This window comes from Lepisosteus platostomus, chromosome 23 (assembly GCF_059453375.1).
Source record: "Lepisosteus platostomus isolate fLepPlt1 chromosome 23, fLepPlt1.hap1, whole genome shotgun sequence".
Taxonomy (NCBI): Eukaryota; Metazoa; Chordata; class Actinopteri; order Semionotiformes; family Lepisosteidae; genus Lepisosteus; species Lepisosteus platostomus.
In genome coordinates, this window is record NC_142633.1 from 17327374 (window position 1) to 17340896 (window position 13523).

The 13523-nt window shown below is 54.6% G+C and overlaps 1 protein-coding gene and 1 long non-coding RNA gene across 13 annotated transcripts in view; one reads left to right on the plus strand and one right to left on the minus strand.

The window, feature by feature from the left end:
• Nucleotides 1-13523, plus strand: part of agrn (agrin) — a 166342-nt gene that overhangs the window by 67888 nt on the left and 84931 nt on the right. For 2 of the 12 annotated variants that reach the window (XM_088616705.1, XM_088616706.1), the window contains exon 1: nt 11395-13043. The exons of the other annotated variants lie outside the window; for them this stretch is intronic. In XM_088616705.1, the coding sequence (XP_088472831.1) occupies nt 12881-13043 (163 nt within the window). In that variant the 5' untranslated portion in view covers nt 11395-12880. Of the gene's footprint in view, nt 1-11394; nt 13044-13523 lie in introns of those variants that run through there. 12 annotated transcript variants of the gene reach the window in all.
• LOC148642225 (uncharacterized) lies at nt 704-5466 on the minus strand. The gene is made up of 2 exons (XR_015929521.1): nt 4974-5466; nt 704-1413 (listed from the first exon to the last, which is right to left on the minus strand). It is a non-coding gene; the product is annotated as an uncharacterized LOC148642225 (long non-coding RNA).

A 13523-nucleotide genomic window follows, 5' to 3' on the forward strand; every position in this document is an offset into this window, starting at 1 on the left:
ATATTATTTTCCCTCGTGGGAATACATTTCTCATTTCAGAATTGATTATGATTCCCTAATTGATCAGATAACGGCAGATTCATTTGCATTTCTGCTAAATTGCAGCTCCCAGTGGGGGAAAACTCTTCCTCTCCTTCCCCCTATTTTTGCACTGCTTTCTGAGATGTCCTTAATGGAAGGTTTTTACAAGGAAACATTTTGGCAGACACTTTCAATTATGATGTACACTCTAGGCTAAATAATTATGAAAGCTCGAAGCTGCATGTTCTCAGGCTTTTCATGAGGAATATTAAGAGGGACTATTAAACATACATTATTATTTGTCACTAGTCACGTAACACAAAAAAATGAATGGTAATGTGATGTAGAATTATTAAGAGCTTCGTGCAGTAATGGGGGAGTGTGCGTGTGAAGTGTGCACATGCATGTTGATGTGTGTGCACACGTGTGCGTGCATGTGCATCTGGGTTTTCGTGGTTTTCATGTGTGTGCGCATGTGTGTGGGCGTGTGCGCATGTGTTTGTGTTAGTGTGTGGGCGTGCATGTTAGTGCTTGAGTGTGCATGAGATTGCGAGGCTGTGTGTTGGTATGTGTGCGTGTGTGTGTATGGAGATAGATGTCTAGTGCGGTGCAGACTCGGCCTCTTCCTGTAGCCTGAGGTGTCCTAGAAGCACAGAAAGTAGTCTTTGTCAAAACAGCAAGGTTCTAGACTTGCAAAAAGATTTAATTCATTCATAGTGATTGAGATAATGAATTAGTTGCTTCATTAGCTGACTGATTGATAGAATCATCCTTGTTTCTCGTGTTGTTTGACATAGTAATTATTTCTCAATTACCCTTTTTTGAATCTGCCTTTCACTTTTTTTTGACATTATCATGCAGGATAGCTTCACTAATGCTTTTATGTTTCATCGCTGCAGGAAAAAATCAGTTATATTTTCTGAGTGTTTTTTTGTGAAAGGCAATAGTCCTCAATTGACACATGTGCGTTGGCACCCTTTTAATCTTTCAGAAGCTACTTCCAAGAAGTCTTGAAACTCTGTAGCTTGATCTAGTGAGGAATTGGTAGCTCCTAAAGGCTGGGCCTGGTCAGTACTGGGATTGGATCAGCTACAAGTGATGGTAGTGGACCAGTAGGTGGCGATCCTCCCCACCAACAGAACAGGTTGCTGTTTTTCAGATGGGGCATTAAATTGAAGTACTTGATTCCTTTTTCTGTTTACGTGATTCAAAATCCAAGAGCAGGGGTGTTAGCCTTGAATACCACCCTGGGCTGTGCGGCCCTCCCAAACCCGAAATGTCCCCTCCAGCTGGTGAGGCAGCTTCTCCCCCTGCTGGGCAGTGAGGCCCGGTGGGGCTGCCCTTCAGATGTGGCTCCTCTGAAGTGGCTGGGATCCACTGGAATGAGAAGCCCTGTATAAAGGACAGGAATAATAAAGGTCACACTAGTGAGAGCTCTTTTGAAAACTGGGGCTGGTGGAGGTGACTGGGAAATGAAGGCGCAGGCTGGGAGTGGAGGGTGTTGGCGCTATCTGACAGGCCCTGGGTCTGAATCAGGCCGATCGAAGAGGCCAGGCAGTAGGAGACCCAGAGCAGTGACACTGCGGCCTTCTTTATATTCCTGCCAGACAGAAACAGAGCCTGGGCACGAGGGATTTATCTTCCACACAGGTTTCATCTCGGTGTCCTTTGTCAGAAGTCTGGCTCCCTGCCGGAGAAGTGGACACGCGGGCTGTGTGATAAACAGCAATCTCGAGCTCCGTCGCGGGTCAGAAAGCTGCAGTGTGTTTGTTCACCTGGAATTAGCTTTCTGAGGTCATTAACTGTAGTTCATGTTCAGTCCATGAAGGACTGAGGGTGCTCAGCTGGTAGCAACGATAAGTTGTCACTCTGTACAGCTGTAGCACAGGGTTATTTTACATGCTAGCAGTACAGTATTTTTGGTTTTTGTGGTACAAGGTCTTTTCCCCATCCACATGAATTCTTGATTCCTCTCCTGTTCTGTAGCATCTGTTCTGCTGTGACCTGCAGGGATCCTTCTGGCGAGGCAGCTTGAGAAAGTAACGGCGCTGTGGTTTTCAGCCCAGAATTTGCAATGCATTGCGCCTTCTGGCCGTGGTCTGTGCGCCGGGCACAGAGCTCTCTGGCTGCTGGCTGCACAGCTGGGAGTGAGCCTGACTGCTTTCAAAGAGCTCAGGCAGGTCTGCGAGGGGCTGGAGTCTCCATCACTCTCCCTCTCTGCACAACATTACTTCTCTCTCTCTCTCTCATGCCCCTATTTTCAGTTCCCCACAGCTTTTCACTTCACTGCTCTCTCTCCATTCCCCACGCTCCCTGTCCCTCTCCTCCCTCTGTCCCTCTCCCTGGCTTCCTCTCGCTCAGTTTTATTCTGCTGTTGTGTGGCCTCTGTTTCCTGAAGGCCCGAATCGACTGCGGGCCCTTTCCTCGCAGCCCCTCGCCCTCTCTCCCCCGTCTGGGCCCTGCTGGGCGACCTGGGGTTGCTGGAGGGTACCCCACTCTGGGCTGCGCCCCTGAGCTGTGCGAGAGCGAGCCCCAGGCCCTGTGGACACACCTGTACCCCCGGTGAGGTGTGAAAGGGTGAGGGGCTCAAAGGGGAGAGGGCGATTCCGTCTAAATAGGCATTTTGGAGAAGAAACGGCGCCCAGGCAGAGTGTATTTCACTCCCCGCCCTCTGGCTGACGCGGCGTGTGTGCGCGTGTGTGCGCGTGTGTGCGTGGGCTCTCAGTCACGCGTCGTGCAGGGGAGCCGCGCAGCGAAAGAGAAGCCCAGGGGGAGATTTGGAAGCGATAAATCTTGTCAGGATGCAACCGGGACATCCAGCGTCGCTGACAGAGGGCAGCTGTGTGTGGGAAGCCCCCACCCCTCCCCCCTCCCAGTGTTGGGAAGGTTTTTTGTATTTTCAGGGTTCGGCTCACCGTGCTTCCACAGGTGACACCGTCCCGCTCCGGCTCACAGCCGATGGGCTGTCTTCAAACCCACGGGCTCCTTCCCCTGAGGGTGGGGTGGGGTGGGGTCCCCCTGTCGCCACCCTGGAGCTGTCCCAGCGGATAGAAGCGGAGCTGAGCTGGGAGGGGGGAGGTTCCTCCCAGGAACCCCCTCCGAGATCAAGACGCTCCCTCCTTTTAATTATTTATTTAGCAGCAGCTTGCTAATCTTTCTCGTCTAATTAGTTGCTCTCGTTACATGCACAGGCTGGTTCCCTGCACCAAGAGCATAATAGATGTAGCTGTCCTCTAGCAGTCGGGATCGTGTTGAAGTGACCGTGAGCGCTCACTTATAAGACCGGGTCATCGGGCTTTGTACTGCAGACAGGGAGGTGGGGGACCTGCGGGGCCCCACAAATGAGCGCTGTGGCCTCCCTGAACTTCCCCCTGGGATGGGTGATGTCACCTCTCACTTCCTCTCCTGTGCTGTGCGGTGGAGCTGCTATGTTCCACGCAGGTGAGGCGCTGTAGTGCACTGAGTTGGAGATGAATGGAGTCACCTCCTTTGGCACAAAAAGGTCCAATATTAATGCAAAGAATTATCCATTATAAAGGATTTACGATCAGCACTATGTGCTAAGTCATAGTGCGCCACCCAGATTGAGAAGCACGATGGCTTTTAATCAGCTCTGGAGAAAACAGGTCGCTTTCATCGGGACGTATTCGCAGGCGTCTCTAAATGGGCTGATTCCTTTCTGCTTCTCATTGATTGCATTGCATTGGCCTGGGTTGGCTCAGATGGCAGTGCTGCACCTTGAGTGCTAAACTGTGTGCAGCAGGGGTGGAAAAGTCCGTAAAGAGGCAAGGAAAATCTCTAGACTTGGCATATCCACCACCTTGATTTGAAATATACCGTGTGCCACAGTGACCCAAAAACTATTCACGCCAGCCAAGATTTCTGGTGGGCATCCATCAGAAAAACTGCCTTGAAACCAGAGGAGTTGTAGATACTTCAGAACTCAGAACACTCTTCTGTTCTCAAGCCTGAACAGTGAAGAAGGCCCAGGGCCCAAGGAAGGGGCACACAGGATCAATGCAATTTCGAAAGGTGGCACCTCTGACATTTCACAGGAAAACCCAAGCTAAACAAAAAGCACTGCCCTCATTTTCAGGTTCGTATTTCTCAAAGAAACATGTCTGTACGATACCTGTGTCACGGCGACATTTACAGGCCCTTAAAAGGTGCTGGAAAAGGCTGTTTCTGTTTCACCAAAGCAGCTGAACCTGAAAATTAACTTACCCCCCCGATCAGTGCAAAGGAAAGAATTATTTTCCCCCTTTCAATTAAAAGCCGTCAGGCTCTGCTTCGCTCATTTTCTTTTCTCTTTTTTTTTAGAAAAATAATAATTTTAAAAAAAGATGTTTTCTGTAAGGCGTGGTGGGGAGGCAGCTGATAGCGTTAAATTAATAATTAAAATCCCGTTCTCTTTCACTGGCTGCTGAAAGCACCGAATTGTGTGCCAATTAAACCCCTTTCATTTTTTAGCGAAAGAAATAAGCCCTGTCAGGAGTGCAGTGAGGAGAGGGAGAGTTCATTACCGTAGATGCAAATGAAGGGGCTCTCTGCTCTAACTGCTCGTCACTGTCAGCTCCATTAATGGAAAGCGCCCAGTCGCAGTGTGTGTGCTCTCTCCCTCCCAGCTCCTGGTGCTTGATTACAGGGAAATAAAAGGAACCTTAAGGACACATTACTCTTAATGGAGACGACTCTGTCGCCCCCCTAGTAGTCAGTGTTTTACACAATAAACCCTGACTGATCTCAATGCTGCAGTAGGTGGCTTGTGTCTCTAATGCATCCCAACAGCTGCAAATGAGAGCCCATCCAGCCTGTGTGGTAGTTAGTAGCTTATTGATCCCTGGGTCTCATCCAGTAGTTTCTTGTGTTGGCTTCAACAACAGGGGTGGGCAGCGTGTTCCACACTCCCACCACCCTCGGCGTAAAGAAGCGCCAGTTTTAATAGCACTCACCCTTAGTTTCCCCTCCCGCCTCCAGTTTTCTGTTTCGCTGTTCGTGCTGAAGAAGTCAGCTGGCTTGTCTTGATAGCTTGAATGAGGTCCCTCCGGACTCTTCTCTCTTGAAGGTGAAAGAGGTTCAGTTACTTTGTCCCTGTCAGGGAGGGACACTCGCCTGTTCTTCTCTGGACCGCATCCAGAGCAGTCGTGTCCTTCCCCGCGTGCGCCGGCCACGAGACGCTCTTCCTGAAGTCCCCTGGCTCGCCTCTGAGGATAAACAGATGTCACCCCGGGTTGCTCGTCCCTCTCCCTGGAATCTGGTGTTCGTTTTACCGCGGCCTCTAGCAGTGAGAAGAAGGGGATTTCAGCCACCCCCTCTTTTGAAACGCGGCTGTTGTGCATTCGCTGGAGGGTGGGAACGAGAGACAGGGAGAGGGTGAAGGAGAGGGTCACAGGGAGGCTAATTGTAGTGGTGTCGTTTGTTTCCAGCTTCATAGACTCCAGCCAGGCCATTTCTACCGTGTTTAAGAGCAGTAGAAATGCAGAGCTCTTAAGATGGCACGGGCAGAGCCTGGAGCGTAGTTTACCCGAAACATCTGTGAAGTTTTCAAATTTAAGTGCAGCTCGTAAGGAGCCCCCCCAAGCTGCTATCCATCTGAATCCCCGCTACCAGACCGGCCGGCCTTATCTGCTGTCTGCAGGCTCCTGCCACCTGCGCTTTCTGGAATGAGTTCTGCCCCGCCGCCGGCGCCGCCCCCTGCGCCAGGGAGCTGGGCCGCGCTCCGCCGCCGCCGCCACCGCGACGAGCCGCCCGCCCGGGCCGGGAAAGGATAGGTCTGCCTGACGGGGCGCTGACATCGACATCGACTGCGCACTTCCCCGCTCCTCTCCCTCTGTCGAGAGCCTCTTCATCCCCCGGGCCGAGCGTGTCGGCGCGCAGCAGCGCTCTGCCGCGGGACGAGCAGGAGGCGTTTGATAGGATTACCGCCTTTCTAATCCGCAGGCTGGGCCTGTTTAAGCAACGCGGCTCCCCCTGGCCCTGCTGGCTCTCGACTGGGCGAGCGCTCTTTCCAGTTGCCCGCGGCTGTCGGGTTGTTTCCCGGCTCACCGCGGAGGGGGAGGGGAAGGGCTCTTGGTCCGCAGGCCGAGACCCTGCCCTTCCCCGGCGCTGGGGACGAGGAGGGCTTTCTGCCCTGCTGCTGGCCGCGAGGCACAAACACTCCGCAAGCGAGACGCCCATCTCTGCGCTTGAAGCCGGATGATGAAGGAAGGGAGGAGGATGAGGAGGAAGAAAGCAGGAGTCTCCCGTGTGGCTCGACGACGAAACACACTCGCCTGGGCTCTGTGATCAGGGGTTCGAAGCCGGGTCACATCACTAGCTGACGGGGACCACGATGATCCTGGCGGCGGCTCTCTGTCGGTAGGGGGGGTAGGGAGGGATCTGTTGGCCAGGGCCCCCTGTGGCGCTGTCAGTGAGGGACGTGCCCCCCTGCAATTGCTGCTGGACCCCCGGGACGGGACCGTGCCGCCAGAGAGCTGTTCAAGGATGGGGGGCTTGAAGGGGGCGGGTCAGAGGCGCATGCCTGCACTTCCTCCTCTCCGGTGATCCACGCCTGCGTTTTCCAAGCTGCAGACTCTGCCAGGTGCACTGATGAAAGGAGGGCTGCGTGTGTGATAAGGGTTTAACTGCAAGCCAGGAAATGCAGGTTTTCTGTAAACAGGATAATGAGCTTTACATTTCCAACACCGTGGTTGGCTTATGTGAGAGCTGGTGGCTGGTAAATCCTGAAATGGATGGCTCTGCCATGCCATGGGCTCTTATTCCCCTCAGGAGCTGTGCTTTACCAGCCCGATGTGAAGGAGAAAAATAAGAATGAAGAGCCCGTGGCTGGAGGTTGCCGGTTCATATCCCGCGGCCGGCAGATTAATCCTTCTCCGTTGGGCCACTGAGCAAGGCCCTTCACCCCAGCTGCTCCAGGGGCGCCGTATAAATGGCTGACCCTGCGCTCTGACCCCCAGCTTCTCTCCCTGTCTGTGTGTCTCATGGAGAGCAAGCTGGGGTCTGTGAAAAGACAAATTCGTAATGCAAGAAATTGTATATGGCCAATAGAGTGATCTCATCTTATCTTACCTGATTTGTCACTGACCTAATAGTACGCAAAGGATGACTAATTAATTAAATAAAATTCAGCTTTTTTTTATTGAAGATTAACACTGAAATAAAGACGTTTACTTCAGTGGTGTTTCAAAGCTCCTACATTTTCTACTGAATTTGTCCCCCTCAGAAATCAGGCTGTCAGGGCTGGTGCACAGTCAGACACGCCTCCATTTGCTCTCCTGTTTGTTTCCCTCCACTTTAATGCTCTGTGCACACGAGTTGAGAAACCAGCCACGTTGAAATGATTCGTTCAATTATGATATTGTCTCCGGCTGTGATCTGAATGTCAGGGACAGTCGTCTCTGCAGGCGGTCCAGGGATCAGTGTAGTAACGGGCCGCCCTTCGGAATCGGGGATCGGCTCCTGTAGGTTTATGATGAAGCTACAAAAATGGATTGACTCTCCCGCCCTTTCTTCCGTCGCTGTGGATGTGGATTTTACATTTTATTTCCTCCCGAGTCCACGAGATCGTGGCGCACAGCTCTCCTGACCGGGACCGCGGCGATCCCGGCCCTGCGCGGCGTGTGCCGGTGCCCGTTTTCACGTCTCCGGCGCCTTTCCCAGCACTGCGCTGTCCCATCTGAGCCGCTGCAGTGCCAGGCCCCTCAGCGCCACTCGTTGGCGTGCTCCGGAGGCACAGAGAATCTGCCAGGCAGGTTGTGTGCTCAGCGTTCGGGTCGCTCCTGCGTGCCGGGAGGTGGGAGGCTGTTGGAGGACAGAAACGTGCAGGCCTGTGTTTTGAGAAAGTGGCAGCTCTGGTATCGGAAGCCAGTCATTTTTCCCCGTTTGCCAGGCAAGGTGCCAGTGTGGTTGAAGGGTGTCGTGTTGGCTGCCCCCGCAGTCTCAACTCCAGCCAAGGGGGCAATGGAGACCCCAGCTCAGAGGGTGACTGCTGGCAGCCTGGGCGTGCGAGAGAGTAGAGGGGTTGATGGGAGCTGGGCCTGTGTGTTTGCTCGTGTTACCAGCTAATCCAGGGCCACACGTCTGCAGGGCCGTGGGATTGTGGGATATGTGTGGAGTTTTTCGAAACTGGACTGCTGGCCAGAACCGCCTCCTCCGCGCACGCACTCCTGTCCGGGGATTCCGGGCTCCCGGGCCGCGGCGCACCGGTCCGAGCGGGGCCCCCCTCTTGTCTGTGTCGGCGGGGGCAGCCGTGGCGTTCCTGAGCCGAGCGGTCTCCGCAGTCCGCTGCAATCAAGGCGGCCTCGTTTATTTGATTATCGGCTTCGCAGGGACAGCTTGCACCAGCTGCCGAACGCCGAGTGCGATTTGCTGGATGTAATGCCGTGGCGCAGCCCCCAGCCCCCCCAGCCCCCCCAGCTCTCCGAGTGCAGATCCATCAGGATTCATGGCTTGGCAGCTCCTGGCTGTGCTGTGCTCCCTCAGCCACAATAGGCTGTGCCCTTGCCGTTTCTTGTGCTTTAAGGAAGTCTGCGCCTTCGCTGTATTGTCCTCCAAGGCACAATGCGCCACTGTCTCAAGTTCCCGCTCTCAGGATGCGCAGCGGGTTGACTGATTGTCCCTGCACGTCCGAGGTGTGTCTGAATAAGCCGGGGGCGGTGGGCGAGGAGCTCACGCAGGTTTGTCTCCGGAGGGACGAAAGCTGATCCAGTCTCCGCTCCGGAGACAGAGAGCTTGGCCTGGCCTGGCTGCTGCAGCTGGAGCCGCCTGTTACCCTCCGACTCGCCAGACGCGCTCCTCTGCCCTTGGAGTGACCACCTGTAAAAGCGCTGAGTCCTTCTGTATCTGTGACTTGAAAGGAAGGGAAATCTTACATTTTTTCATTTTAAATCAGCAAGTCTGGAGGGGGAGTTTAACCCTTTGTGTCAGATCTGCTGGTCCGTGTGCAGTTATTTGCCAGTTATGGTACGTCTGGACAAAGAAACCGATAATGCTTAATTCTTAAAGTTTATCTCTGATGAGTGATGTGCATCTCCACTGTGGTGGTCTCCTTCCATCTTACTGGAGAGATCACTGCCAGAGATCACTTTCATTCTGATCAATTCAGCTGGTAATTGGTTCAATTAACTAATTGAGGACACAAGGGAAATAAAAAAGCTTTGTAGGACAAGACCAGGAGTAATTGGCTCAAAATCTCCTCAGAATTGTAATGCAGTGGTAGAGATTTAGTGCTGTCAAGTAATCATTTAAATTACAATTAAGATAATATTTTACTTAGAAATAATTAATGAAACCATGAATGAAAGATACTTTGTCACCCTCTTCTGTTGACTATTGGGAACGGCTTTGCTGTTTTTGGAAGCAAAGGGAGGCTTTTAAAATTTTAGCCAACGACACGTGGCGCTAAGGCAGGGTAGGCATTTAGAGCTCGGGTCTGCATCTCAGTCGCTCTTAAAGTAACGGATGACACTCAGGCGCCTTCCTGATCTGCAAGTGCATTTTGTGTGTTTAGCTGTAAATACCAGTAAACACCGAGCATCAGATCTCGCAGTGACAGCAGGGTGTCCTGCCACGGCGCGCGGGTAGGGGCAGGGCGCGTGGCCCCAGGAGAGAGGTGACCCAGAAGCGTCTGCGACGAGCCGGAGGAGCCGGAGGAGAGTGACTCTCCGAGGCGAGGTTCATAGCAGCTGATGGGAAACGGGCAACATCACCATTCCTCCTCCTCTCTCGCAGAAGGGGGACGATCACAGCAGCCCGGGGCCAGAGCGAGCGCGCGTGTGTCTGCGCGTGTGTGTGTGTGTGTGTGTGTGTGTGTGTGCGCGCGCGCGTGTGTGTAGGTGTGATGTGGGGCGGCTGCCCTTGTTACAGACTCTTGGCAGCGTGGGGACATCTCCACTTGGAACAGAGGCTTACATGTTTAACAGGTTGAGATTGGTGTTTTTTAAGCGCTACCGTGTTTCCGTGTAATAGACTCCCCGTGTCTGAGGTTGCTGCTTGGGCAGACAGCTGTCCGATCTGGACCAGCTGCACCGCTGAGTGACCTGTCCAGCGTGGTGTGGCGGCTGTTGGCTTGGGTGTGCATCCCTGGCTTTGACTGGGAGCTCGTGCGTGTGAGGGGAGGGTCAGCTGCCCTCGCTGACCCCTTGCTCTCCAGGCACTCGTTCCAGTGCCAAGAAAAACACCCGCGGCTGCGAGGAGAAACCCAGTCGGAGTGCAGATCGTCCACTCGGCTGTTTTCTCTGATGCGTCCCTTTTCTGATTTCATTATTTTTATCAGATCGCTGCTCAAATTCTGCAGGTTTGGGGAAGAAAAAAGAGATAGAAAAGAGAAAACTCAGTCGCCGCAGGCGCAGGCTGACGTGACAGATATGAGTATTCGAGAGGAGGTGCGGAGCTGTGGAGATTAAACGCCGCTGGGTCCCGCTGGGTCGGAGGGAGAGAGACCTGCCTGACAGTGTCTGGCTGGAGGGTCAGCCCCAGTGTGAGCAGGGCTGCTCGGCTGCTCCGGAGGAGCTGGAAGTGCAATTTGTCTTCCTGCTGAAACCCGGAGGCTCCCTCTAGGATATGAGAGCAGCCCTTGCACAGGTCGCAGTTTTGTACGAGAGCAGCACACAGCTGCCGTCCAAATGTGACGGCCCTGCGACTCTGGTGTGGATCTCCCCCCCCCACGGCTCTCCGGGAAAATAAATACATTCTGCCGGTGTCTGAGATGAAGTCAGTAATGTGGTTGATAGCGGCGTGGAATATTCATGTTCCTGCTTCTGTGGGTCCTGGGAGAGCGGGAGGCAGGGTGCTGTACGGAAGAGGTTGTGAAAACGATTCTGGCTCATTGAAGTAGCAGTGGGGTGGCTGGTGTGTAATGGCCCCGGCGAGAGACGTCGTCTCCTGAAGTCGCACAGCCTGGCTTCTCCCAGCGAGTCTCCACTTCAGGGACAGAAACGCAGGGCTTGTCATCACCAGACACCACAGCGCACACGAGTCCCTTTTCCAAGTCACTTGTTGTTTTTCATTGTCCATTTTTAAATATTTAGCAAAAAAAAACCAACCCAAACAAAACAAGAGGTTTCAGAAGCTGAGCCTATTTCAGGCGGCTAATTACTGTGGAGGCTCACTGCTCCCGGGGGCTGTGGGGCTGGAAGGCGCCCGATGTTCCCCAGTCAGATCTTTCCTTTGTCGCTCTGTCCTCCCCCCGCCTCACCCCCACGGACCCCATGAGAGGAGAATTCCCACAGGCTTTTATTCTCTCGTTCTCTCGCTCCCCCCTCTCCCTCTCATCTCCTCTCTCTCTCTCTTTGTTGGAGACAGCCCCTGCTCTCACTCCCAGCCCCCTCCCTCTCTCCCTCTCTCCCTCTCTCCGTCTCTGCCTGTCTTTCCTGCTGGCGGACTCGGCGAAGGGGCCGGGAGTCGCGGAGCTGTGAACGCGCGGAGCCTCGCTCTTTTGTTCCCAGACACACAGCTGACAGAGGCTCGGGGTGTCGCGAGTCGGCAGCTCTCGCCAGGCGCCTTGTCCTTCCCCCGGTCCTCGTGGCCTCCCACAGTTCCTCCCTCCCTCTGACGGGGGCTTCTGGGGCGGCTGGGGGGACTGCCTGTAGCCCTCTGAACTGTCCTGGTGACGTGGGCGCGGGGAGGAGAGGGGAGACCCCTCGGCTCAGCGCGGGACTCGCCGCTGCCTCTCGAAGCGCCAGGGAGTGGGGACCGCGCGAGCGTCTCACTCACGAGCCCGGAGAGGACGGGGAAAAGCACTTCCTCGCGGCTTTTTTTTCTCGCCTCGCAAGATCCCGGCTGTCTCCTTGGTTCGGCGGAGCGCTGGTGCTGGGAGGCACCGTACGAACCAGCAGGAATATTGGCGGCTGTCGTCGCCCCCGGCAGCAGGTCCTCAGATCCGCCTGACCTCGGCTGGAGCTGCAGCCCCCGAACAGAGGCAGACAGGTTGGCTTTTCGGACAGCCAACAAAACCCACCGCTTCTCAAAGCACATGGTTCACTGGGACGAGACAGCTGCTGCAGCCCCGTCCCCAGCTTGATCTTTAGGAATACACGCACTGGGGCAGTCTGCCCCGGGGGGCTTCTCTTCTCTCCTCTCCCATTGCTAACGGCTTTGACGAATGCAATAAACTGAGCCCCCCGGGCAGCCGGAGCTCCAGAGCACCAGAGCGCCGGAGCTGGAAGAAGGACTGAGCAGCACAGCATCTCTCTCTGCAGCCGGACCCCCTGACTCCCTGCACGCTGGGCTCGGGGATGCCCTGCCCTGCCAGCGCCGGAGAGCAGGGGCAGGAGCGTTGCTAGTGGGGCAGCGCGGAAAAGGGGAGGATTTGTTTTTCCTGTGGAGAAAGGTTCTGGGAGTATGTTTTTAACCCTTTGGAAACAGTCCTGTCCTGAGGCTGTGCGCGGTCCCGTCTGGGGGTGATTCTTGGCTCTGTAGTGGTGTTGTTTGGGGCAGGACGGAGAGCCCCCGGAGGAGCACCAGAGCTGAATTCGGCGCCTGCCGCCCGCCTCCCTCCTCTCGCTCCCAGGGATTGTGGTGTGCGTGTGAGCCGGGCTGTCCCGAGGGATGTACAGTCTTTGTGGGCGCTTTCGCGTCAGCGCGGCGGCGAACCGGGGTTCCTCCGGATAAGCGACGATGTGATTTTCCAGTCTCCTCTCCGTCTTCTTGTGCGCTAAGTGTAGGGGGAGGGGGGGCTCATTTTGAAACTCGCTCTCCTCCCCGTTGTGGATGCTATTACGGAACAGCGATGCGTTGCTTGGAAACCGAGAGAAGCTTCGCAGGCTCTGCGTTCTGAGAGGAGGGGTACCGGGGACCCCGAGAGCTGAATTTCGGACGGCCTTTTCCTTTCTTCCCCCCTCTGTCCTTGCCCGTCCCGAGCATGACCAGCTGCCAGTACCCCACGCCCTCCCCCGACCGGGACAGGATGTACCAGCACAAGGTGTCCCTGGTCGTCCGCTACTTCATGATCCCCTGCAACATCTGCCTGATCCTGCTGGCCACCTCCACCCTGGGCTTCGCCGTGCTGCTCTTCCTCAACAACTGTAGGTCTCCCCTGCCGTGTCCTGTCTGTGTGTGTGTGTGTGTGTGTGTGTGTGTGTGTGTGTGCGTGTGTGCTCACGACGCTGCCTGCTGTTCCTGCACGCGCGTGTGTGTCAGTGTATGTGTGTGTGTCTGCGTGCTGGACTGAAGGAAGGGACCCGTTTCAGATGCTTTCAAAGTTTTTATTTCGAAAAGTAAATTGATTCAGGGCAGCGTTCACTTTTGAAGTCTTCCTTTTGTCTTTTCCTGATGGAGTGTTTGAACTTCCAGTTTGTGCTGTTGATAGCGGCAGGGATGGGTCCAGGGAGAGAGGACAGCTCGACATGCTCTCTTTGTGTTGGGTGTACCCACTGCCTGCCTGTCTCCACCTGTCTCTGTGTCCCCTGCCCTGTTGCACACGCCCTGTGGGCTGCAGGACTCAATAATTTACATAGGAGCTTAAAATAAATCTTCTTACATCTGATTCAGTGACGGGAGCCATC